The sequence below is a fragment of the Lissotriton helveticus genome, chromosome 1_2 (assembly GCF_964261635.1).
Source record: "Lissotriton helveticus chromosome 1_2, aLisHel1.1, whole genome shotgun sequence".
NCBI classification, from domain to species: Eukaryota; Metazoa; Chordata; class Amphibia; order Caudata; family Salamandridae; genus Lissotriton; species Lissotriton helveticus.
Window position 1 is genome coordinate 360509084 of NC_136058.1, and position 27216 is coordinate 360536299.

Genomic DNA, 27216 nt, shown 5'->3' on the forward strand with positions numbered 1-27216 from the left:
TTTCTTATCTCTGATCTGTAATTCATTATCTAGCAGCAGAGGTGAGCTCTGGCTTTCTTATCTGTGTGCCGGGATTCATTATCTAGCAGCGGTATCTCTAGCTCACGCCAGAGGTGAGCTCTAGCTTTCTTATCGCTGATCTGGAATTCATTATTTAGCAGCAGAGGTGAGCTCTGGCTTTCTTATCTGTGTCTTGGGCAATTCATTATCTGGCAACAGTAACTCTAGCTAGGGCAAGAGGTGAGCTCTAGCTTTCTTATCGCTGATCTGGAATTCATTATTTAGCAGCTGAGGTGAGCTTAAGCTTTCTTATCTGTGTGCTGGGATTCATTATCTAGCAGCGGTATCTCTAGCTCGGGGCCTGAGGTGAACTCTAGCTTTCTTATGTCTGATCTGGAATTCATTATCTAGCAGCAGAGGTGATCTTTGACTTTCTTATCTGTGTGCTGGGATTCATTATCTAGCAGCAGTATCTCTAGCTCGGGCCAGAGGTGAGCTCTAGCTTTCTTATCTCTGATCTGGAATTCATTATCTAGCAGCAGAGGTGAGCTCTGGCTTTCTTATGTGTGTGCTGGGATTCATTATCTAGCAGCGGTATCTCTAGCTCGCGCCAGAGGTGAGCTCTAGCTTTCTTATCGCTGATCTGGAATTCATTATTTAGCAGCAGAGGTGAGCTCTGGCTTTCTTATCTGTGTCTTGTGCAATTCATTATCTAGCAGCAGTATCTCTAGCTCGGGCCAGAGGTGAGCTCTAGCTTTCTTATCTCTGATCTGGAATTCATTATCTAGCAGCGGGGGTGAGCTTTGGCTTTCTTATCTGTGTGCTGGGATTCATTATCTAGCAGTGGTATCTCTAGCTCGCGCCAGAGGTGAGCTCTAGCTTTCTTATCGCTGATCTGGAATTCATTATTTAGCAGCAGAGGTGAGCTCTGGCTTTCTTATCTGTGTGCTGGGATTCATTATCTAGCAGCGGTATCTCTAGCTCGCGCCAGAGGTGAGCTCAAGCTTTCTTATCGCTGATCTGGAATTCATTATTGAGCAGCAGAGGTGAGCTCTGGTTTTCTTATCTGTGTGCTGGGATTCATTATCTAGCAGCGGTATCTCTAGCTCGCGCCAGAGGTGACCTCTAGCTTTCTTATCGCAGATCTGGAATTCGTTATTTAGCGGCAGAGGTGAGCTCTGGCTTTCTTATCTGTGTCTTGGGCAATTCATTAGCTGGCAGCGGTATCTCTAGCTCGGGGCCAGAGGTGAGCTCTAGCTTTCTTATCTCTGATCTGGAATTCATTATCTAGCAGCAGAGGTGAGCTCTGGCTTTCTTATCTGTGTGCTGAGATTCATTATCTAGCAGCGGTATCTCTAGCTCGGGGCCAGAGGTGAGCTCTAGCTTTCTTATCTCTGATCTGGAATTCATTATCTAGCAGCAGAGGTGAGCTCTGGCTTTCTTATCTGTGTGCTGGGATTCATTATCTAGCAGCTGTATCTCCAGCTCGGGCCATAGGTGAGCCTATCTCTGATCTGGAATTCAGAGGTGAGCTCAAGCTTTCTTATCTGTGTGCTGGGATTCATTACCTAGCAGCAGTATCTCTAGGTCGGGGAAAGAGGTGAGCTCTAGCTTTCTAATATCTAATCTGGGATTCATTATCTAGCAGCAGAGGTGAGCTCTTGCTTTCGTATCTGTGTGCTGGGATTCGTTACCTAGCAACATGTCACAGAACTTATAATACAATTAATCTATTGTTCTTGCAGCACAGACTGAAATAACATGTCCCAAATTGGGCTCTTCAATCTGGGGACAGCAGCCTAATGAAAGTACCTAGATGCAGGTACACAAAGCTAGGTGGTCGGGCTAGCTCGATACTAGCAGCTACGTTATGGAACTTCCACCTGGAGTCTATGAGGGAAAAGCAATATTTTGTAAAGTTTTGAAAGAACCTAAAAGTCTGGCTTTTTCCTAACTAAGGGGCCTATTAGGATGGCGGACGGACCTGTGTCCGTCCGCCACCCCCGAGGTGGAGGGATCGTCCGCAGGGGCAGCGGCGGTCCCTCCGGTGCAATTAGGATGTGACCGCCACCCTGGCGGTCACATCCTGTATCTTTAACCTTGCGGCGGGTGCTGCTTGAAGCAGTACCCGCCGCAAGGTTAAAAATGCATGTTTAACATTTACATGCACAAAGCGGCAGGCACCGCGCGGTGCCTGCCGATTTGTGCATGTAAATGCTGGGGGGTACCATAGGTACCCCCATGTGCATCCCCCACCCACCGACACCCTGGGGGCCCGCAACGGGCCCCCAAACACCAAAGACCCCATGCTTTTCCACGTCAGAAAAGCCGCCGTGGAAAAGCATGTGTCAATGCACATCCTAATTTGGCTGACACCGCAACCAAATAGCCCTCCACACCCAGCGGATCAGCGGCGGACGGACCTGCCGTCCGCCGCTGGTCCCACCGCAATCCCACCGCCATCCTAATCTGGCGGTGGGTGATGTCTGTGGCTGAGGCGGTGAATCAGCATCCTCCAGGCCGGCGGTGGCTTCCGCCGGCCCGGAGGATGCGGATTCACGGCCATCCTAATCTGCCCCTAAGATCGCATATTGCGGCTCTGGAAGAGGTGCTTATGAATTCTAGCACAGGTCGCAATTTACTCTTAACAAATAGTGTTCTGCTTCATCATCATTATCAGTGAAAAGAGGCGGGGGAGAAGGAGTTATATATTTGATTGATAACATCTTGAACGGCTAAGACATTGAAAAATAACTAAGGAGTAAATGGGGGAAGTGTTTTGCTCATATAAGTACATTTGCAGTAGGATTTAGTTCAAGTAAAGTTCAAACAAGAAGGGTTTCCGTTTTTCTTCTAAAAGAAAAAAAAGAGAGACATTGGCTCAGTCAGGTGTTAATTACCTTGTGCTTGATCTTCTTTTTTTAACAGTAAAATTCGTAGTGCCCCTCAAAAATGTATAGCAGCTGGATCTCTTGACCTTACAGTTTCTGTAGGAAACACTAAACACTGAAAATAATCTAGCTAAGAATTTTCTTCTCAGTGGGTACGACAGTAATAGAGGATATTCAGCCTGTGGACTTTATATTGCATTTAACGTTTCCTCCAGATTTTGGGGATATTCGGCCACCAATGAACCTGAAGTCTACCAAGATCTTAACTTAACCCTACCCTTGTTCCTAAACATAGCGCTCCCGATCACCATCCAATTTTTTAACAAACTCCGCTCCAACTAAATTTCTCTGGCATGGGCCGGGAGCCAACCGCGCAGAGCCTACGAGATCCTGACGCTCCCTTTTGCACGTGATGGCCTTATGGAACCTGACCTACAATTATAAAACCTACAGCGCCCAAGCTAGTTTCTTACATTTCTGGCTCCACCCAACGCCATTTCAACCACACATTGCTGTGGAGGCGGATTTGGCCTCCACCTGGCCGCTCAGCACTCCTCTGTTCCTGCCCTATAAAAATCCCCGGAAAGAGATAAATATGATGTTAATGTTAATGAGCGCACGAATACCCGGAGGTGTCTTGGCGCTGAAACAAATGCTCTGGGCATGGGAGGGACTCCGTAAATATTGTGGTACTCATACTTTATACGCCCCCATCCATGCAGCGAGTTGCAAACCCTGCCTTCCCCCGTTAGAAAATCCTGGCATGGCGCGCCGCGCGAAAATGCTTGGTTGTTTTCTCTCTCTCCCTGAACGCCCACGTTGCTGGACAGCCTGCTATTCCACCAGATGCGGGGGACATGCAAAAGTGCTAACAAGTCATTCCAGGCGGCACCTCCCACTAACTCAGCCTTGGAATATATCCACACAGCTACTACACACTGTGAGCCCTTCACTAGACTCTTTTCACTATCCATGGCGGCAACACCTACTAGTGGCGAACTGGCATGAGGCGCCTGGTGGGTGGACTTGCTAGACAGCCCTACATCTGAGCAATGGAAGTACTGTTGCACACAAACAGAAACACTCTCCCCTAATTACAGACTCAGACAAATACACTTCAAGTTCCTCCATAGGTTGTCCCACACAATCGCACTGCGCAGGATGGGCCTCACCACAGATGCACGCTGCCAATGCTGCGCAACACCTGACGCCTTGTTTATACACCTAGGGGTCGATTTCGATTCGGGAAAAAAAACGTCCGTACGATTTGTATCCGAAGCCCTCTCCGTACGAATCGTACCCGTCCGTCCGAGTCGCGAAGTACGATCCGTATTCCGTGAATCCGTCCGAATCGTCGCGATCCGTACGTATTGTAAGGCTGAAACCGTGAACCGTACGACTCGTACACATACCGTACAACTCGTACACATGCCGTATGACCCGACGAGTATGAGCCGGACCGGGGTATGAGGACGCGATTCGTACGGTCCACGTCAGGTAAGGGCGAGTCGTACGGAAAAGCACACAAACACATACCCATTGTACGATCGGTGTACGAGCCATACCCCCAGTGTACGATCGGTGTACGAGCCGTACCCCCATTGTACGATGGGTGTACGAGCCGTACCCCATGTACGATGGGTGTACGAGCCCCAGACCGCAAGACATTTGGGGACCTCTGGTTATATACCTACATAGCCTAGCAGACGACACCTCATATCAATATGCCCCTGTAAATGACCCGGAGCCCACAGCTGCACGGGCGTTAGATGCCTAACGTGGGGACACAGGGAAATCCACATGTATGTTTACAATGTTGTTCCTATTTGCCTCTCTGTCATGTGATCCCTGATTCATTTTGTCACGTATCTCAGCAACATTTCTATTCTGCCAAATTGTCAATGTACTATGAATATGCCTTAAATTCTATGTAACGGATTGACGACAATGCTGAACTGTATGTGTTATTGTGCTTTGTTGAAGCCTCAATAAAACCTTTTAACTTTTTTTTTTTACTTAACCCTACCCTTATCTTAGCATTTACTCTAACCCAGAACCTGAACCAAAGCCTAACAGTAAGCATTTCCCTTGCCCTAAGCCCAACCATTAGCTTAAGCCCACCTCTTACCCTAGAATATACTCTTACCTAAACCTAACCCAGCCTAATCCTAAGTATCAACTTCACCCTAAGCCTAAGTCTTAACATAAGCTTAAACCTACCTCTTACCCTTGCATTTATGCTAACTGAAACTTAACCCTGAACCCTGAACCTAAGCATAACCCTAAGCCTCATCCTAAGCATAACTATTACCTTACCTTACCTTACCCGGTACACGGAAAGAGGAGCTGGGGATAGATGCACCCGTCTAACCACCCAAGGCAGCTCCTTCGGAATGATCACTGATTGACTTTCAGTGCCCATTAACTCCGTGGAGACACATCTTTCAATTCGCTATATATAATCCCTCATTTAAAGCGACTTGGAGTGTCCCACGTGATTGAGTCATCTTGTTATTTCTCGCACCACGGACATAACATGCAGAGAGAATTCTCGATCCACCATCGTCCAGGGCCCTATCGGGTCGGAAGTATCACCGACGGAGCGACTCTCCCAACGATACTTCATTTTTTCTTAGCCCTGAGGAGTCGCGGGAAGACTGTCCCTTATGCGACGAAACATGTGTCGGCTGGTTCTCTTGAACATTAAAAACACCTTTTCCAACGACTGATTCCAAGAAAACCAATTATTTGTCTGCAAATTAAACGCTTTGTCTCCATTGTCTCCAATGTCTACATTGACACCACTGTTTAATAATTAGAGTGTGCATAGGTTTTTGTCTTATAACTATAAGCCTAAACCTAGCTCTTACCCTACAACTTACCCTAACCTAATCCTAAATCTAATACTAAACATTTCTCTCGCCGTCAGCCCAACCCTAAGCATAGCCCTTACTCTAACCATAATTCTAAACCGTATCCTAAGAATAATCCTTCTAAGCACTAACACTAAAGAAATCCTCATAAAGCCCTGTCTCTAAGATAGTTAATGAAGTCTTTTTATGTAGTGTTGTGCAGATGTTTTGGAAAGGATGAAGTAGGAGTGCACTGCTGAGGAACCAAATCGATATCCTACAGTTGCTTTACTGAGGCAACCACCAACTATACCTACCAATAACACAGTCAACTGATAATCCTTGGCCCATCTAATCTTTTCTAATCCTGAGGAGTAGGCATTTACAGTCACTTGTTAACCCCTTCGGGGCTAATGACGAGCTGGGCTCGTCATCGCGCTTACCTGTCCTGCGCGGATGACAAGGCCAGCTCGTCATCAGCCCCACCCTCGGGGGAAGCGCTGGCGCTCCCCCCGAGGCTCTCTGATCTTCGTTTTGTTAATGGGGGCGGCAGCGGAAGAGCTTCCGCTGCCGCCCCCGCCCCCCCCATGGTAATCCCTGATGACGTCAGCAGGCACAGCGCGCGCTGACATCATCAGGGATTCCCAGCGCTCGGGAAGCCATTTGCTTCCTGAGCGCCGGAGAAGAAGGTAGGTTTTCTGGACTTCGGCGGGGGTTTGGGGCAGCGAAGAGGCATCAGGGGAGAGGAAAGAGATTTTCCTTTCCCCTGATGTCTCTTTGCAGGGCATTTCTGCCTCACGATCGCGCACAGCGTCGCGATTGTGCGGCGGAAATGCCCCCACTAGACACCAGGGATATAATTTTAGTTTTTAGGAAGTGACCCCTTGGGCAAGGGTCGCTTCCAGGCGGGCTGGCAATATGTTTTCGTTTTTCTGCCCCCCCTGGGGGGAAATCGGCCCGTTTTTTCGGCCGTTTTGCCCCCAGGGGGGGCAGAAATTCCCCACTAGCACCAGGGATATTGATTATAGCCAAGATGGCGGCCATAGATTTTGTTTACGTTTTTCTGTCCCCCCTGGGGGCAAATCGGCCCGTTTTTTTTTGCCGTTTTGCCCCCAGGGGGGACAGAAAATGCCCACTAGACACCAGGGATGTAATTTTAGTTTTTAGGAAGCGACCCCTTGGGCAAGGGTCGCTTCCAGGCGGGGTCTGAGTATGTTTTCGTTTTTCCGCCCCCCCTGGGGGAAATCGGCCCGTTTTTCGGCCGTTTTGCCCCCAGGGGGGCAGAAATTACCCACTAGAACCAGGGATTTTTGTTGGGGCAATGTGTTTGTTTTGGGAAGCGACCCCTTGGGTAAGGGTCGCTTCCAGGTGGACATGATTGTGTTTTTGTTTTTCTGTCCACCCTGGGGGCAAATCGGCCTGTTTTTTTTGCCGTTTTGCCCCCAGGGGGGGCGGAAAATGCCCACTAACACAAAGTTTTTAGGAAGCGACCCCTTGGGCATGTTTGCTGGTGGTGTGTGTGGGGAGTGGTACTTGGCTGGATGGTGTGCGTGGAGCGGTATTTGGCTGGCGGTGTGTGTGGAGTGGTACTTGGCTGTCGGTGTGCGCTGAGTGGTGTTTGGCTGGCGGTGTGCGTGGAGGGGTACTTGGCTATCTATGCACGGAGTGGTGCTTGGCTGGCGGTGTGTGTGGAGTGGCGCTTGGCTGGTGGTGTGTGTAGAGTGGTACTTGGCTGTCTGTGCACGGAGTGGTGCTTGGCTGGCGGTGTGTGTGGAGTGGCGCTTGGCTGGTGGTGTGCGTGGAGTGCTACTTTGCTGTCTGTGCACAGAGTGCTGCTTGGCTGGTGGTGTGTGTGGAGTGGCGCTTGGCTGGTGGTGTGCGTGGAGTGCTACTTTGCTGTCTGTGCACGGAGTGCTGCTTGGCTGGCGGTGTGTGTGGAGTGGCGCTTGGCTGGTGGTGTGCGTGGAGTGCTACTTTGCTGTCTGTGCACGGAGTGCTGCTTGGCTGGCGGTGTGTGTGGAGTGGCGCTTGGCTGGTGGTGTGCGTGGAGTGCTACTTTGCTGTCTGTGCACGGAGTGCTGCTTGGCTGGCGGTGTGTGTGGAGTGGCGCTTGGCTGGCGGTGTGTGTGGAGTGGCGCTTGGCTGGATGGTGCTTGGCTGGCGGTGAGTGGTGCTTGGCTGGTGGTGCTTGTGGAGTGGCGCTTGGCAGGTGGTGTGCTACTTTGCTGTCTGTGCACGGAGTGGTGCTTGGCTGGCGGTGTGTGTGGAGTGGCGCTTGGCTGTTAGTGTGCGTGGAGTGCTACTTTGCTGTCTGTGCACGGAGTGCTGCTTGGCTGGCGGTGTGTGTGGAGTGGCGCTTGGCTGGTGGTGTGCGTGGAGTGCTACTTTGCTGTCTGTGCACGGAGTGCTGCTTGGCTGGCGGTGTGTGTGGAGTGGCGCTTGGCTGGTGGTGTGCGTGGAGTGCTACTTTGCTGTCTGTGCACGGAGTGCTGCTTGGCTGGCGATGTGTGTGAAGTGGCGCTTGGCTGGTGGTGTGCGTGGAGTGCTACTTTGCTGTCTGTGCACGGAGTGCTGCTTGGCTGGCGGTGTGTGTGGAGTGGCGCTTGGCTGGTGGTGTGCGTGGAGTGCTACTTTGCTGTCTGTGCACGGAGTGCTGCTTGGCTGGCGGTGTGTGTGGAGTGGCGCTTGGCTGGTGGTGTGCGTGGAGTGCTACTTTGCTGTCTGTGCACGGAGTGCTGCTTGGCTGGCGGTGTGTGTGGAGTGGCGCTTGGCTGGTGGTGTGCGTGGAGTGCTACTTTGCTGTCTGTGCACGGAGTGCTGCTTGGCTGGCGGTGTGTGTTGAGTGGCGCTTGGCTGGTGGTGTGCGTGGAGTGCTACTTTGCTGTCTGTGCACGGAGTGCTGCTTGGCTGGCGGTGTGTGTGGAGTGGCGCTTGGCTGGTGGTGTGCGTGGAGTGCTACTTTGCTGTCTGTGCACGGAGTGCTGCTTGGCTGGCGGTGTGTGTGGAGTGGCGCTTGGCTGGTGGTGTGCGTGGAGTGCTACTTTGCTGTCTGCACGGAGTGCTGCTTGGCTGGCGGTGTGTGTGGAGTGGCGCTTGGCTGGTGGTGTGCGTGGAGTGCTACTTTGCTGTCTGTGCACGGAGTGCTGCTTGGCTGGCGGTGTGTGTGGAGTGGCGCTTGGCTGGTGGTGTGCGTGGAGTGCTACTTTGCTGTCTGTGCACGGAGTGCTGCTTGGCTGGCGGTGTGTGTTGAGTGGCGCTTGGCTGGTGGTGTGCGTGGAGTGCTACTTTGCTGTCTGTGCACGGAGTGCTGCTTGGCTGGCGGTGTGTGTGGAGTGGCGCTTGGCTGGTGGTGTGCGTGGAGTGCTACTTTGCTGTCTGTGCACGGAGTGCTGCTTGGCTGGCGGTGTGTGTGGAGTGGCGCTTGGCTGGTGGTGTGCGTGGCGTGCTACTTTGCTGTCTGTGCACGGAGTGCTGCTTGGCTGGCGGTGTGTGTGGAGTGGCGCTTGGCTGGTGGTGTGCGTGGAGTGCTGCTTGGTTGTCTGTGCACGGAGTGGTGTTTGGCTGGTGGTGTGTGTGGAGTGGTGTTTGGCTGGCGGTGTGTGGGGAGTGGTGTTTGGCTGGCGGTGTGTGGGGAGTGGTACTTGGCTGGATGGTGTGCGTGGAGTGGTACTTGGCTGTCGGTGTGCGCTGAGTGGGGTTTGGCTGGTGGTGTGCATGGTCTGGTGCTTGGATGGTGGTGTGGGTGGACTGGAACTCTGCTGGCGGTGTGTGAGTAGTTACTTTCTGTTGGTCACTACACACACTGCTAGTTGAGTGACACTCTACGCAGTCCATCATTTTCTGTAGTTGCTATGTCAGATATGTGGGCGTGTGAAAGTGATGGGCGGCTGGCGGTGTGAATGTTTTGTATGTGTCACACGTACAAAAGGTGTATGAATGTCCTTACTGCCCCTGTGTGATATGGGTACTGGTAGTAGCAAAAGACTGACTGGCACCAAAGTGGTCAGGCACTTTAAAAAAATTCAAAAAATTATCCAGTGTCTTGATGTTAAACCTCATCTAATCTCATTTGGTCTAAGCCCTAATTGATGGCCCATCTGGCCGAATTTTAATTTGGGGGGCAAATTTGTGTGTTGTTTTTTTAATTGTTATATTGTTTGTGAAATGTGGTAGTAATTTTTTTTTCTTCTCTATTTTTGTCTTGTTCCAGGCTTTTGCTGTTTGGATTGTTGTAGGTTGCGTGTCTGTTTGCAGCTTGTGTAGTTGCTTGTGCTTGGTAAGTGAATGTATTTTGTACTACTTCCCCTTGATGTTTGTCTTTTTGAAAAAGGTTGTACTTCTAGCAGTTTGTGTGGCTCTGTGTTTTTTTTTTCAGCATTAGTGTTTGATGTGCACTTTGTTTTCTAATGTCATTTCTTTTTTTCTTTCTAGTGGGATTTCATTTCTTTTCGCTGTGTCTCAACAGAGTAGGTGCTGGTGAGTGTAGCTATATTTTGTAAGAGAGAAATTGTTTTGGATTGTATTTATCTTTTAGTGAAAGCCTTACCTTGTTTACTTCTTACTTTGCACAGTGTAGGTTGTTGATCACTTGTGTGTGCAGTCTTCTTGCTTTGTAAGGATAATGGCTAGTCGCAGGATTACTGCTCAGCAGGTTCTTGGTTTGCTTTTTGAGTCTTCCTCGGACCATGGTTCAGAGTCTGAGTCCGATTCGGACTCCCAGGAAGCGGCAGAAGATTCAGGCAGTGAGTTTTCTCTTCGCATGGAATCTTCATCATCGGATGATGACTCTTCTTCTAGTGCTGATGAAGGGCCTATGGTACAGGAGGACATTGTGTTGCCGGTAGTGGGCCAAGAGGCACCTGTGCTGCTGCCTAGGGCCGCAAGGTTTCCTTTCTTTTTACGTCGGCAAGAGGCATGTGGGCTGGAGCCTGCACCCAAAAGGCTTCACATTGCTGTGGTGCGCAAAGGGGCATCTGGTGCTTTTCGTCTTCCTGCTGGTGTAGTGCAGCAAGAGGCATCTGGGGCTGTTAGGCTTCCCATTGGTGTAGAGCGGCAAGAGGCATCTGGGCCTGCTGGGTTTCCCGGTGGTGTAGTGCAGCAAGAAGCATCTCAGGCTGCTGGGCTTCCCGTTGGTGTAGTGCAGGAAGAGCCCTCTGGGGATGCTATGTCTTCTGTTGGTGTTGTGCAGCCAGAAGTATCTGTGGCTGTTAGGCTTCCCGTTGGAGAACAGCAGCAAGATGTTTCGGTGCTGCAGGCTGGGGTGGCTGCTCCCCCCGTTGATAGGGATGGCCTCTGGGTTCCCCCTGGCTTGGTGCAGCCGGCATTGCCAGAGTTCACTGGTGTTCCTGGGTGTAGAGTGAATACAGAGAATTTTCTGCCAATTAATTTTTTTCAGTTGTTTTTTGACGATGTGTTTTTGCAAGAGATTGTTGAGCAAACCAATTTGTATGCAGAACAATATTTGAGGGCCAACAGTGCCAGCCTTAAGCCCTATTGTAGAGCAATCCGGTGGACTCCCACCAATGTTGAAGAGATGAAGAAGTTTCTGGGATTAACTTTTTTGATGGGCTTGATAAGGAAGTCATCAATTACTTCATATTGGTCCACTAGTCCCTTGATGGTAACAGCTATATTTCCAGCAGTCATAAGTCGTGATCGGTATACGCTTCTTCTTCGGATGATGCATTTTGCTGATAATAGTTTAGCGTTGTCACGCGATCACCCTGATTGTGACCGTTTGTTTAAAATTCAGCCTGTCCTTGATCACTTTGTTGATCGTTTTTCTGAGATTTTTGTCCCTGGTAAAGAAATTGCAGTGGATGAGTCTTTGGTGTTGTTCAAGGGCCGCTTGGTTTTTAGGCAATACATTCCTAGTAAGAGGTCACGCTATGGAATCAAACTGTATATGCTGTGTGACAGTGAGACTGGATATGTCTACAATTTCAGGGTGTACACTGGTAAGGAGTCCCGCATTAACCCTCCTGGTTGTCCTTCTACTTTTGGAGTAACTGAGAAAATTGTGTGGGAACTAGGTAGAGGATTATTTAACAAAGGCCATCATTTATATGTAGATAACTTCTACACTGGTGTGCAGTTGTTCAAGGAGTTGGCCAAAGTGGGCACTGTTGCTTGTGGCACAATGCGGAGTAACCGTAAAGGTTTCCCAAAGGAACTTGTTTGCAAAAGGCTTGTGCGGGGACAGTCTACGGCATTGCGATGTGGGCAGCTTTTAGCTGTGAAGTATTCAGACAAGAGAGATGTGTACATGCTGACTACTATCCACGATGAAAGTACTGTACCTGTGCCTGTTTGGGGTCAGGGTGCTGAAGGGCGCAAACCTGTGTGCATTCTAGCTTACAATAAGTTCATGGGTGGTGTTGACAGAGTAGATCAGAGGTTGGAACCTTATGCTGCTCTTCGAAAGGCTTACGTTTGGTACAAGAAGTTGGCTATCCATCTGTTCCACTTGGCATCATTTAATGCTTTCGTTGTGTACCAGAAGTCTTGTCCTGAGACGAAGATGACTTTTCTTAAGTTTCAGGAGTCTATAATAGGCAGCCTTGTACTTGTGCAGCAGGCAAGTGTTCCTAGATTTGGAGTGGTGGAGGAAGTGGCTAGATTGCAAGATCGCCACTTTCCTGAATCTATTCCTTCCACTACTGCTAGAGACTTTCCGACTAGAAGATGCAGAGTCTGTTGGCGAAGAGGCGTGCGGAAGGAGTCTCGTATATACTGTCCTGACTGTCCTTCTAAGCCTGCATTGTGTATGTCAGCTTGTTTTAAATCGTACCACACGCAAAAGAACTATTGGGAGTTTGAATGAGCTGTAAAGTGAATTGCCTGGTCTGCATTCTGTAAAACATTTTTAGTTTGTTTCAAGGATTGGCATTAGTGCAAAGTTTTTATTTTAAGAATTTGTGTTACCTGATTTGTAGGTATTTCCATTTGTTTAGTGTTATTTTCAAAAAAAGAATTCTAAATGTGTTTGTGCTGTGTGCCGGCTGGTGCTTGGCTGGCGGTGTGTGTGGAGTTGCGCTTGGCTGGTGGTGTGCGTGGAGTGGTACTTGGCTGTCTGTGCACGGAGTGGTGTTTGGCTGATGGTGTGTGTGGAGTGGTGCTTGGCTGGCGGTGTGTGTGGAGTGGTGCTTGGCTGTCTGTGCACGGAGTGGTGCTTTGCTGGCGGTGTGTGTGGAGTGGCGCTTGGCTGGTGGTGTTCGTGGAGTGGTACTTGGCTGTCTGTGCATGGAGTGGTGTTTGGCTGATGGTGTGTGTGGAGTGGTGCTTGGCTGGCGGTGTGTGTGGAGTGGTGCTTGGCTGGCGGTGTGTGTGGAGTGGTGCTTGGCTGTCTGTGCACGGAGTGGTGCTTTGCTGGCGGTGTGTGTGGAGTGGCGCTTGGCTGGTGGTGTTCGTGGAGTGGTACTTGGCTGTCTGTGCATGGAGTGGTGTTTGGCTGATGGTGTGTGTGGAGTGGTGTTTGGCTGATGGTGTGTGTGGAGTGGTGCTTGGCTGGCGGTGTGTGTGGAGTGGTGCTTCGCTGGCGGTGTGTGTGGAGTGGTGCTTGGCTGGCGGTGTGTGTGGAGTGGTGCTTGGCTGTCTGTGCACGGAGTGGTGCTTTGCTGGCGGTGTGTGTGGAGTGGCGCTTGGCTGGTGGTGTTCGTGGAGTGGTACTTGGCTGTCTGTGCATGGAGTGGTGTTTGGCTGATGGTGTGTGTGGAGTGGTGCTTGGCTGGCGGTGTGTGTGGAGTGGTGCTTGGCTGGCGGTGTGTGTGGAGTGGTGCTTGGCTGGCGGTGTGTGTGGAGTGGTGCTTGGCTGGCGATGTGTGTGGAGTGCTGCTTTGCTGGCGGTGTGTGTGGAGTGGTGCTTGGCTGGCAGTGTGTGTGGAATGGTGCTTGGCTGGCAGTGTGTGTGGAGTGGCGCTTGGCTGGTGGTGTTTGTGGAGTGGTACTTGGCTGGAGGGTGTGCGTGGAGCGGTGTTTAGCTGTCTGTGCACGGAGTGGTGCTTGGCTGGCGGTGTGCGTGGAGAGGCGCTTGGCTGGTGGTGTGCGCTGAGTGTTTGGCTGGCGGTGTGCATGGTCTGGTGCTTGGCTGGTGGTGTGGGTGGACTGGCGCTCGGCTGGCGGTGTGTGAGTAGTTACTTTCTGTTGGTCACTGCACACACTGCTTGTTGAGTGACACTCCACGCAGTCCATCAATTTGTGTAGTTCCAGTGTCAGAAATGTGGGCGTGTGAAAGTGATGGGCCCTTGAATGGCGCTGTTTGCTGGTGTGAGTGTTGAAATGTGATGGGTCCGCGGCTGGCGGTGTGAATGTTTTGAATGTGTCACATGTACGAAAGGTGTATGAATGGCCTGTAAAGAGGTTGGTGCCTTGACGTGGCTTTACAGCTCACGAGCTGTGAGTCAGTGGTTCAGTTTATCATACTTGCAATTATACACAGTGTATTTCATTTTTGTGAAATTACTTGCGTATACAATTGTATGTACTGAATCATCACTCACCCTCGTGCCAAATCCAACCAGTATGTGTGTGTGCTAGCGGATTAGATGGGTGTGCAGTAATAATTGTTTTTTTTCTCTTTCTGCATTAGGGTGTACCTTGTCCCTTATTGTGATTGTTGTAATGTGTTGCTTTTATTCCAGATGGTGTCAGTGGTCTTGTTTGTATCAGGTATGAAAGGTGCGTGAATGGCCTGTAAAACGGTTGGTGCCTTGTCGTGGCTTTACAGCTCACGAGTTGCGAGTCACTGGTTCGGTTTTTATGCATTTATTTATTGACAGAGCATTTCATTTTTTTGAAATATCTTGTTAATAAAATTTTATATACTGAACCATCACTCGCCCTCGTGCCAAATCCAACCTGTATGTGTGTGTCTTTGAGGAATAGATAGCCGTGCTTGAATGTTTGACTTTTGAGTAACTCTGTTAAGGTGAGGTACCCTTTTACTCGGGAGAACAAGGGAAACGCTGGGTGGTAGGACATTTTTGCCGGCACGGCGATCCCATGGCAAAATTTTGGGAAAAGTGCTATTTTTACCTAATTAAGGTTTGCAAGGAGTTCTGGGTAGGAAAACATTGGGGGACCCACGCATGCCATACCTCCCTGGACTCCCCCGGGTGTCTACTTTTCAGAAATGTGTGGGTTTGGTAGGTTTCCCTAGATGGCTGTCTCGCACGGGGCCAGAAACCCAGGTAACCCCTCTTGCAAAAGCTGGAGAATTCATGTCCACCAGCTTTTGCAAGAAGGGTTACCCGGGTTTTTGGCCCCGTGCGAGACAGCCATCTAGGGAAACCTACCAAACCCACACATTTCTGAAAAGTAGACACCCGGGGGCTTCCAAGGAGGTATGGCTTGCATGGATCCTCCAACGTTCCTTTACCCAGAATCCCTTGCAAACCTCATTTTTTGCTTGGAAAAAAATCATTTTTTTTCACACGTTTTAGTGTGGGAAAGCGTGGCATCACTGGGCTCACACAAATTACCTCCCACCCAGCGTTCCCCAAGGTCTCCCGATAAAAATGGTACCTCACTTGCGTGGGTAGGCATAGCGGCTGCTTTAGGAAAAGGCCCAATTCATACTGTGGAGACGAAAACATTACCTTTAGCCAAATAATCTTATTTTTTGAGAGGGTTACCTGAGCTTTTGGCCCGGGGCTTGGCAGGCATCTTTGGAAACTACCAAACCCAAACAGTTCTGAGAACTAGACACCCGGGGGAGTCCAGGGTGGTATGGCATGCGTGGGTCCCCCAATGTTTTCCTACCCAGAAACCCCTGCAAACCTGAAATTTTGGTCCAAAAACCCACTTTTCCATACTTTTTTGGGTGGGATATCGCTGCCGGAACAAATGTCCTACCACCCAGCGTTTCCCTTGTTCTCCCGAGTAAAATGATACCTCACTTGTGTGGGTGGGCCAAAGGCAAGTGACTTAGGCTGGGGTGCTTAATTTGTAAAACGTAAATATGAGTAAAAACTACTTTTTTCAAAATTCATTTTTGGGGTGTTCTGCTTTGGGGCACCCACACAAGTGAGGTATCCTTTTACTCGGGAGAACAAGGGGAACGCAGGGTGGTACGACTTTTTTGCCGGCACGGCGATCCCACGCCAAAAAGTTTGGAAAAGTGCCATTTTTACCTAATTTTAAGGTTTGCAGAGAGTTCTGGGTAGGAAAACATTGGGGGACCCATGCATGCCATACCTCCCTGGACTCCCCCGGGTGTCTAGTTTTCAGAACTGTTTGGGTTTGCTACTTTTCAAAGAATACCACCGAGCCCCGGGCCACAAATTCAGATCCCCCCCCCAAAATCAAGGTAGTTTTGCAATAAGGTAATGTAAATTCACCACCGTACGATTTGAACCGTTTCCTGTTGCAGCCACTATGTCTACCCACGCAAGTGAGGTACCATTTTTTTCGGGAGACCTGGGGGCACGCTGGGTGGGTGGAAATTTGTTGATCCACGCAGATTCCAGAACTTTCCACCACAGAAATGTGAGGAAAATGTGTTTTTTGGTCAAATTTTTATGTTTGTAAGGGATTCTGGGTAACAAAACCTGGGGGTAGGCAGACGAGTCACCCCATCCTGAATTGCCCTGGGTGTCTAGTTTTCAGAAATGTATAGGTTTGCTAGGTTTCCCTAGGTGCTGGCAGAGCTACGGCGCAAAAACAAAAGGTAGTCTTTTTGTCCGAATCGTGCTAAATTTCACTGGGAAATTGAGGTGCGACCATGCTGCGTTTTGCGCTGTTTCATGCCGCAGCCACTATGCCTACCCATGCAAGTGAGGTACCATTTTTTTCGGGAGACCTGGGGGCACGCTGGGTGGGTGGAAATTTGTTGATCCACGCAGATTCCAGAACTTTCCACCACAGAAATGTGAGGAAAATGTGTTTTTTTGGTCAAATTTGTATGTTTGTAAGGGATTCTGGGTAACAAAACCTGGGGGTAGGCAGACGAGTCACCCCATCCTGAATTGCCCTGGGTGTCTAGTTTTCAGAAATGTATAGGTTTGCTAGGTTTCCCTAGGTGCTGGCAGAGCTACGGCGCAAAAACAAAAGGTAGTCTTTTTGTCCGAATCGTGCAAAATTTCACTGGGAAATTGAGGTGCGACCATGCTGCGTTTTGCGCTGTTTCATGTCGCAGCCACTATGCCTACCCACGCAAGTGAGGTACCATTTTTTTCGGGAGACCTGGGGGCACACTGGGTGGATGGAAATTTGTTGATCCACGCAGATTCCAGAACTTTCCACCACAGAAATGTGAGGAAAATGTGTTTTTTTGGTCAAATTTTTATGTTTGAAAGGGATTCTGGGTAACAAAACCTGGGGGTAGGCAGACGAGTCACCCCATCCTAAATTGGCCTGGGTGTCTAGTTTTCAGAAATGTATAGGTTTGCTAGGTTTCCCTAGGTGCTGGCAGAGCTACGGCGCAAAAACAAAAGGTAGTCTTTTTGTCCGAATCGTGCTAAATTTCACTGGGAAATTGAGGTGCGACCATGCTGTGTTTTGCGCTGTTTCATGTCGCAGCCACTATGCCTACCCACGCAAGTGAGGTACCATTTTTTTCGGGAGACCTGGGGGCACGCTGGATGGATGGAAATTTGTTGATCCACGCAGATTCCAGAACTTTCCACCACAGAAATGTGAGGAAAATGTGTTTTTTTGGTCAAATGTTTTTGTTTGAAAGGGATTCTGGGTAACAAAACCTGGGGGTAGGCAGACGAGTCACCCCATCCTGAATTGCCCTGGGTGTCTAGTTTCCAGAAATGTATAGGTTTGCTAGGTTTCCCTAGGTGCTGGCAGAGCTACGGCGCAAAAACAAAAGGTAGTCTTTTTTGTCCGAATCATGCAAAATTTCACTGGGAAATTGAGGTGCGACCATGCTGCGTTTTGCGCTGTTTCATGTCGCAGCCACTATGCCTACCCACGCAAGTGGGGTACCATTTTTTTCGGGAGACCTGGGGGCACACTGGATGGATGGAAATTTGTTGATCCACGCAGATTCCAGAACTTTCCTCCACAGAAATGTGAGGAAAATGTGTTTTTTTGGTCAAATTTTTTTGTTTGAAAGGGATTCTGGGTAACAAAACCTGGGGGTAGGCAGACGAGTCACCCCATCCTGAATTGCCCTGGGTGTCTAGTTTTCAAACATGTATAGGTTTGCTAGGTTTCCCTAGGTGCTGGCAGAGCTACGGCGCAAAAACAAAAGGTAGTCTTTTTGTCCGAATCGTGCTAAATTTCACTGGGAAATTGAGGTGCGACCATGCTGCGTTTTGCGCTGTTTCATGTCGCAGCCACTATGCCTACCCACGCAAGTGAGGTACCATTTTTTTCGGGAGACCTGGGGGCACGCTGGGTGGGTGGAAGTTTGTTGATCCACGCAGATTCCAGAACTTTCCACCACAGAAATGTGAGGAAAATGTGTTTTTTTGGTCAAATTTTTTTGTTTGAAATGGATTCTGGGTAACAAAACCTGGGGGTAGGCAGACGAGTCACCCCATCCTGAATTGCCCTGGGTGTCTTGTTTTCAAAAATGTATAGGTTTGCTAGGTTTCCCTAGGTGCTGGCAGAGCTACGGCGCAAAAACAAAAGGTAGTCTTTTTGTCCGAATCGTGCTAAATTTCACTGGGAAATTGAGGTGCGACCATGCTGCGTTTTGCGCGGTTTCATGTCGCAGCCACTATGCCTACCCACGCAAGTGAGGTACCATTTTTTTCGGGAGACCTGGGGGCACGCTGGGTGGGTGGAAATTTGTTGATCCACGCAGATTCCAGAACTTTCCACCACAGAAATGTGAGGAAAATGTGTTTTTTTGGTCAAATTTTTATGTTTGAAAGGGATTCTGGGTAACAAAACCTGGGGGTAGGCAGACGAGTCACCCCATCCTGAATTGCCCTGGGTGTCTAGTTTTCTAAAATGTATAGGGTTGCTAGGTTTCCCTAGGTGCTGGCAGAGCTACGGCGCAAAAACAAAAGGTAGTCTTTTTTTCCGAATCGTGCTAAATTTCACTGGGAAATTGAGGTGCGACCATTCTGCGTTTTGCGCTGTTTCATGTCGCAGCCACTATGCCTACCCACGCAAGTGAGGTACCATTTTTTTCGGGAGACCTGGGGGCACGCTGGGTGGGTGGAAATTTGTTGATCCACGCAGATTCCAGAACTTTCCACCACAGAAATGTGAGGAAAATGTGTTTTTTTGGTCAAATATTTATGTTTGCATGGGATTCTGGGTAACAAAACCTGGGGGTAGGCAGACGAGTCACCCCATCCTGAATTGCCCTGGGTGTCTAGTTTTCAAAAATGTATAGGTTTGCTAGGTTTCCCTAGGTGCTGGTTGAGCTACGGCTCAAAAACAAAAGGTAGTCTCTTTGTCCAAAGAGCTTAAGATTTCACTGGGAAATTGAGGAGCGACCACGTTGCATTTTGTGCCGTTTCCCGTCGTAGGCACAAGGCCGACCCACACAAGTGAGGTACCATTTTTTTCGGGAGACCTGGGGGCACGCTGGGTGGGTGGAAATTTGTTGATCCACGCAGATTCCAGAACTTTCCACCACAGAAATGTGAGGAAAATGTGTTTTTTTTGTCAAAATCTTAGCTTTGCAAGGGATTCTGGGTAACAAAACCTGGTGGTAGGCAGTCGAGTCATCCCATCCTGAATTCCCCTGGGTGTCTACTTTTCAAAAATGTATAGGTTTGCTAGGTTTCTCTAGGTGCCGGAAGAACTAGGGTGCAAAAACTACAGGTAGGCACTTTGCCAAAAAAGGGTCAATTTGTAACTGCAAAATTTAGGTGTGACCACGTTGCATTTTGCGCCGTTTCCTGTCGCAGGCACAAGGCCGACCCACACAAGTGAGGTACCGTTTTTATCGGGACACTTGGGGTAATTCAGATTTGTAAATCAACTGTTATTACCAATTGAGCTTTCTTGCATTTCTCCCTTTGAATGAAAGATATTGTGTAGAAAAAAAAACTTTATGAAAAATGACCAATAATTCTCATGCTAGTATGAGTATTCCCAACTTTGAAAATGTGCAATTATATACTGTTTCTGAACTCTATAATTTGTACCCAATTCATACATACATAGGTGTCTTTCATACAGATTATTCCATGTGTACATTTTCCAAGACAAAGTGCACTATACCCAGTAAATGAAAAAATACCATTGCAAGTTGCTGCTCAGTTTTTGGATCTGGGTTCGTCGGGTTCTTGGTGAAACTACAAGTCCTATATATCCCCACAACCAGGAAGGTCTAACGGATGTAACGGTATATTGCTTTCCAAGAGCTGTCAAAATTAGAGAAAGTTATAGGTGAAAACGTTGAGACAAAAGGCTGTTGTTTTCAAAATAATTTCAAATATTCCAATATCTAACTGTTAGTTTCTATAACGAAACCTTCATGGATTTAGACAAATGACCGATTTCTGAATTCAGAATTTTGTCTATTTTTCGAAAATGTAAAGCTTTCCAGGATCCATTATTGCTTTCAAACTCATTTCTACCATTAACTGGAAGGAGGTGGAAAGCTCTAAAAATAGCAAAAATAGGCTATGTCCCAGAAAAATGCCAAAACTGAGTGAAAAATTTCGGTTCTCTGACAAAACACTGTCATTCCCTAAAAGCTGAGAAAATGGAGAATTCAGCCCCACAAACCCTTTTTTGATACCATTTTCAGGGAAAAAGCCAGAGGCTTTCATTTGCAGCCCGTTTTTCCCATTTTTCTGAAAAAAACAAAAAAAACACTATATTTTGGTTAATTTCTGGGACCCCTCCAAGGGAATCCACAAACCCTGGGCGCCTTTAGAATCCCCATGATGTTGGAAGAAAAGGACGCAAATTTGGCACGGATCCCTTATGTAGTCAAAAAGTTACAAGGGCCTAAGCGCGCACTACCCCAAAACACCAAAAAAAGCCTTAGCACAGGAGGGGGAAAAGGCCTAGCAGCGAAGGGGTTAATAGAGCTCCTATTTAAAAAAAAGTGCAAAATATTTTCAAAAAGTAGTTCCATTGTCAGAATAGAAACAAAAACCTGTTGCCAGAACAATTTCCCTTCAATCATAGAAATCTCTCCAGGCAGAAACATTGGGCTTCTTGTCAACACCAAACTTACCAGCCCTGAAGTCCCTTTCTTCTCAGCTGCCACCGACATTGCCCCAGAAATAATGTACTGTGAAACAAAGGAAAGTCAATTAGATTTATCCATCGATCGATCGATGCATCCATCCACCCACCCACCCATATCCATCCATCCACCCATCTTTTATTTTAGATATTTACAGAGCAGAGATGTTGCACCAGACAAACTGGAGAACTTTGCAGAAAACAAAGAGAGAAAAAAACTATAATTATCCAGTACGAAAGGTTGTATGTCATAGAACTAAGTTCTTATATCGGCACACAAAAATATTATCGAATATGTTTTCAATCTCACATGAACATCTGTGTTTTGTAAAATTACAACAGATCTATTGGGAGTCATATTTATTTATTTGTCTCTTCGGTTTGGGGCATGCATGTGCAATAATGTTTAAAGAATTTGGTTGATGAGCTCATGTGGCAGCTACTAGAATGAGGGTGAGAGACAACTGCCTGAGCTTCCGAACCAGAAATAGAAGAAGAGGGAGAGGCGGAAAAGCGTAGGCAAATATTCTTGACCAATACATACATTGCCTCAGAATAGCGAGTGTGGGAACCTGGAGGCAAAGTTTGGGCATTTTGCGTTCTGTGCCCATCGCAAAAAGGTGTATTTGTGGAAATCTCCATTTGTGGAAGTATGGGAATAGGACTTTGGGGTTCCCACTCATGGACTTGTTGTCAAATCCTGCTGAGCATGTCGACAAAGTTGTTGTCCATCCCTGGGAGGTGTTCTTCTAGTAGATGGATATTGTGATGTAATGTCCAATGCCAAATGGCCTGAGAGAGTGCCCCCCTTGTGTTTGTACATTGTATGGCTGTGATATTGTCCGTCTGGGCTAGAACAACCTTGTCTGTAAGGTGAGGTAGAAATGCTTTCAATGCTAGGTGAATAGCTTGAAGCTCTAGGTAGTTGATGTGGAGATTCTGGTGTTTGGTGTTCCAGAGACCCTGAACTGTTAGATGTTGTAGATGAGCTGCCCCATTGCTTCATCAAGTTTTGTGTTACACCACTGCAGAGAGTAATGGGTGCGGCTGTCTACCAACACTAGATCGTGTCGTCGATCCTGTGATTGAATACACTGTCGTGCTAAACATTCCTGGAGAGGGCGCATGTTTATTCTTGCATGAGGCACTGTGTCAATGCATGATGCCATCATCCCTAGGAGACGCATGAAAGTTTTGACTGTTAAATACTAACTGAGTTGAAATTGTGGAAGCAGTGTTGAATTGGCTGCATTTGGATAAGCGAGGCCTGCTTGAGTGTTGATAATTGCTCCTAGACATAGTTGCAATTGTGAGGGTTGAAGATGGTATTTCTGAGCATTGACTGTGAATCCCAGCTGCTGTAGGAGATTTATAGTTATTTGAATGAATTTTTGACACAGGTGTGTGTTGGCTTTGATAAGCCAATCATCTATATATAGGAAGACATGAATTTGTTGTCTTCTTAGATGGGCTTAGGTGTATGAGACACTGTCTGCAATTCTCAAATGGGTCGCAAGGGACCTGCCTCATAAATAGTCATGAGGCAGGTCTCAATTTGCGACCCTTTCGAAATGGAGGGCACTCACAGGGATGGTGGCCTGCTGCGGTCAGCAGGCCACTATGTCTGTGACTGCCTGTTCAATAATGCAGGATTATTTTCCTTAAAGGAAAATGGGATGCATTTAAAAAATAAAAATGAAACGTTTCAGTTTTACTTTTTAAGAGCAGGCCGTAATCTGTGAGACCACTGCCTGCTCTTAAACAAAATTTGCGCCCACCTTCACAAATTTGCAACTGGCCTCCCATCAACTTTACATTGGAAGTAAAATGTAAATGTTTTACGACTGCATTTTGGTCGCAATACATTCGTACGTGGCACTGCGAGCAGCTATTAGGAAGGGACACCCTTGGGATACCCCTTGCCAATAGCGAGTTGCAAACCCTATTTTGTGAGTCAATAATAGGTTACTGTCTTGCAAAATAGGGTTTGTACATGCCACAGACCTATTTAGCGGTTGCAAAAGGGACGGTTTTCATTTGCAACGGCTAATAAGGGTCGTACATTAGGCTCTTGGTGAACACTCTGGGTGCAAGAGTGAATCTGAAAGGAAGGAATTTTAATTGATAATGCTTCCCTGCTATAACAAATCTGAGATATTTCTGATGTGCTGGGTGATTTGGGGTGTGAAGGTATGTGTCCTTTAAGGCTAGTGCTGAAATTAGGCCTGGGGGGTGAACTTCGCTACGTTCGCGGAGTTTGCTGAGTTTTCTGAACTTCGTGGAGTTCGCGGAGTGCAGAAAACTCAGCTTCGCGATGTGAAGCAGAGTTTTCCCCTGCTCGCGTTTGCTAACAGTAAGGTTGTGATTGCGAATGGTAAGTTTGCGAGCAAGAGCTGCCGCTCGGGTTGAATTTCTACCCGAGCGGCAGGAATACCAGCACAGACTGCAGTTCGCACTGCACTCCGCCACTCACGGAACTTCGTTGAGTTTTTTTGTAACTTCGCGGAGTTTCGCGGAGCAAAACTCGCGAACTACGCCCAGGACTGGCTGAAATTAAGTTGCTGTGCTGTAGAAGTGGATGCACTTGTTGAAGTGTGACCATATGGAAGTGTTCTGACAGTATTTATTGGTTTAAAGGCCTTAAATCTAAAATAGACTGTAGAGAGCCGTCCTTTTTTGGGAATGAGAAAGTACATGGAGTAAACCCCTGGCCCTTGATGTTTTATTGGAACTGGCTCTATAGCTCCTTTTAATAATAGAGTTTGTACTTCCTGCTTGAGCAGTTGTTAATGTTCGAGAGAAACTCTGTGAGTGCAAGGTGGAATATTGGAAGGATTGCAAGTGATAATGTCCAACACCCACTTGTCTGATGTTATTGACTGCCAAGTGGGAAGAAACTGCTTTTGTTGATCCTCAACCGTTGTAGGATGATCAGGGGGATTGGTTATGGAGTCACAGTTTATTGCCAGATGGGGAGCTATGGGTTGGTGTATCTCTAACCCGACCTTTGGAGTTATTACCCCAATAGTTGCCCGAGTAAAATCCTCTGGATGAAGAGGATTGAGTTTGTGGCCTGACTGAAGATGTGGAAGCATCTGTGGAAGTGTTTTTTGAACCTCCTCTGTAAGGGAAGAGACAAAAGGAGCCGTTATTGGCATGTGTTTGAAGTGCATCCATGGATTTAGCCACTTCTGTATCTTTCTTCATCTTCTCTAAAGCCTAGTCCACTTGTGGGCCAAAGAGATGTTGCTTATCAAAAGAAGCATTTAATAATTTCTGCTGAACTTCTGTTTAAGCCCAGAGATAGGCAGCCAGGCGTGCCTCCTTAGTAGTATACTGGTATTGATTCCTCTGGCAACTGTATCAACAATGTCTAGGGCGCATCTGATGGAGTAACTGGAAATTACTTTTCTTTCCTGCACTAAGTCTTGTCCTTTTTTTTATGCTACTCTGGGAGATATTGGAGTAATTACTCCATCTCATCCCAGATAGCTCTGTCATACCTGGCAAGTAAACCTGGTGTATTGGCTATCCGCCAATGATTGGCTGATTGTGCAGCAACTCATTTGTCTGCAGCATCTATGAGTTTTGACTCCTTGTCTGGAGGTGGTCCTTCAGCTGGGGTTCGTGAATTTGCTCTTTTGCGAGCATTAGAAACAACTAGTGAGTCTGAAGAAAGCTGACCTCTAATAAAAATGGGATCAGATTGTGGAGGTTTGTACTTTTTATCCACCCTGGATGTAATGACCCGTGCATGTGTAGGGTCTTTAAAAATATTGTCTGCATGTTGCATCCTGCCTTTTGTGCGAATCCCCCTACGTTTCAAATAAACCCCAGGATATGCAGCTGCTCGGGCTATAAGTTCCTGATAAGGAGGTGTAATCATCAGGAGGTGAGGGTTTTGCAGGATAAAGATCAGGTTCTGTGTCTACTGGAGGGTCTATATCATAATCCTGCCAGGGGTCTGGTGGTGGAGAACCCTGAGGTGTGATGTTTAGAGTGTTCTGATGTGAATGAGGTGCAAATGGCACAAGTGAATGTGGTGCTGGAGAAGAAGGAGAAACTTGGTGCAGGGGGCTGGTAAGTATGTCCTTTGTCCTTTTTGTATTCCAAAGGAATTGGATAGTAAATTTCCTGTTGGAAATCGTTTTTCTACTTAGAAGATGGTACTGATCCAGTTTTGGTTTTAATGCATCCCGTTTCTGAGTGAATATGTATTTTCTTTTATTTTGGGTCGAGTCTTTCCTGCATGGTTTGTAAAACTGGCTCTAGGAATGCTGCAGGAGCAGATTTCTGTTTTGGTGCAGAAGGTTTCTGAGCAGAAGGGGTGTTCTCTTTCTGAACCAATGATTTGGGAGCCAAAAATGTGTTGTATCCGCTCGGAGTGGAGCAGTAAGGCTTTGACTATGCTTTCGGTGCTGTGCTGTAGTGTAGTTCCTATCTTCCCAATAGGCTCTGCGCATTGGAATAATACCTACAGCAGTAAAGGCCTAGACCAGACGTTAACTAGGTCTACTACTGTCGATACTAGACTTAAGTTTTGGGTTTGCCAGCGTAGCTCAGAGTTCGCTAGAAACTTTCTCGAATGTTCAAGGAGGAATTAACTTCCCTGATTAGACAAGAAGGGATTTAGTTTCTGACAACCATAGAACATGACAACTTTGCTCTCCCCTAATCAAGAGTCAATCTCAAGAGTCGTGGGAACAAAAGGCAATTATTTTACTCAGTCAGTACGTGCATTCTTAGTCTCATCAGAATGTAGAGAAAAGGAAGAGACGGGCGTGTTCAATAAAAAGGTGTTATTTATTGATCAGTCTCTTTTCTCGTACAAGAGAAATGGATCGATATTATTGCAATACTTATAGTTAAGTAAAGTGCATACATTAAAAGCAATAGTATAAAGTAATACTGTAAAAACATTGATATGGTTTCTAAGCCATAAGATGTTTTAAAATGAATAAAATATATTTACATACACATATACATTTGACTAAACGTACTCAACTGGTGTTTCTAAATACGCCTACCCCGTGTACCTGACCTAAGCCTAATACGTGGGCGGGAATAGAAAGTTACAGTTTAAGTTAAGTTTGTTTTTGCCAAGTGAATAACTAAAGAATTCTCTGTGAGGGGTTATTCAGTTCTGTACCTGGAAGTTAGGATGAATGAGGAATGGTATCTCTTTCTCTGCTCTCGATATTCCAGGCTGCCTGCGAGGGCTACCCGGAAGCGCCGGTGCTGGGTCTCTCGGCAGGAGATAGCAGCGCGTCTCTCAGCGCGTCAGGAAGGCGGGGCTGCTGCCAGCGGGGTCTGCTCTGCTCTCGGCTTCGGCAAGTCTGGCTGCTCCGTCTCGTCACCACGCGTGTGTTTGCATATGGCAAGATCGGTAATATTTATACCTTTAAGGTGCCGAGATTGACGTAAGGATGGACATAGATACGTCAATAAAGATGTCATACGATTTGCTTGTTAGCACATTCTTTACTAAAGTTCTCGGTGAAATCAAAACAATGGCCGCAGGGTTTTGCCCAGGTTGTCATAGGTTTGATTTGTTATGAGAACTCCGTATGCCTTATCAGGGGCTGGAGGAATATCGCTTGTCTAATTAGATCGCAAGCGTTATGACCTAATCAGATAACACGTTCCTGTGCCGTAGTGTGACTGCGTCAGATCACGGTATCTGCATCATGGGGAATTTCTGCCTCATGGGCTGACTGCTAGTTAACTTGGTGGTTTGTTTAACTAGAATAGGGTCAGGAATAGGGGGATCGATTCAGAACCGATAGGAATACATGACACCCACTCCACGCTAACTATGGACATATTTACTAATCTAGGCATAGTATAACATAGTACAACATACTATAGAGTAGTGTGTATACCTTACCACCCCAAAATACATAAATGCATTTTGAAATTTTTCAAATATACTGAAAAGTTGCAGACATATATATATAGTATGCACTCAAGCTGTAGAATAATGCCAAAGTAATTGCATTTGTATACATTATTGCTTATTTGGTATATGAGAATTACACATGAAATGATTTCTTACAGAAAAAAGTTTCGAGACCATTCCATCACAGAATAAAATATCTTTATGAACATGCCAGCGGGCAGCTAATGTCTATAAGCTATAAGTCTATAAGCTGTCTAAGTTATAGAAATCTTAGTTCTCTAAGAATAGTTCTTACCTTAAGCAGAAGATAGTGTCCCGAAAAACATGCAAAAATATTTGGGGCTGCTGGAAAAACTGCTGTCCGTGAACTGGAGCGAAAATGTTCATGTGACTTTATTTTTAAAGTTGAAGGCCGAATTCAGGGAACGCCGTGTGCGAGCTTGCTCAAAAGTCTCTATTTCTG

The 27216-nt window shown here is 47.3% G+C and overlaps 1 protein-coding gene across 4 annotated transcripts in view; it reads right to left on the bottom strand.

Moving 5' to 3' along the window:
- LOC144805362 (membrane-spanning 4-domains subfamily A member 4A-like) overlaps positions 1-27216 on the bottom strand; it is a 201056-nt gene that overhangs the window by 43468 nt on the left and 130372 nt on the right. For 3 of the 4 annotated variants that reach the window (XM_078671962.1, XM_078671959.1, XM_078671960.1), the window contains one exon: positions 20844-20900. The exons of the other annotated variant lie outside the window; for it this stretch is intronic. In XM_078671962.1, the coding sequence (XP_078528088.1) occupies positions 20844-20900 (57 nt within the window). The remainder of the gene's footprint in view (positions 1-20843; positions 20901-27216) is intronic. 4 annotated transcript variants of the gene reach the window in all.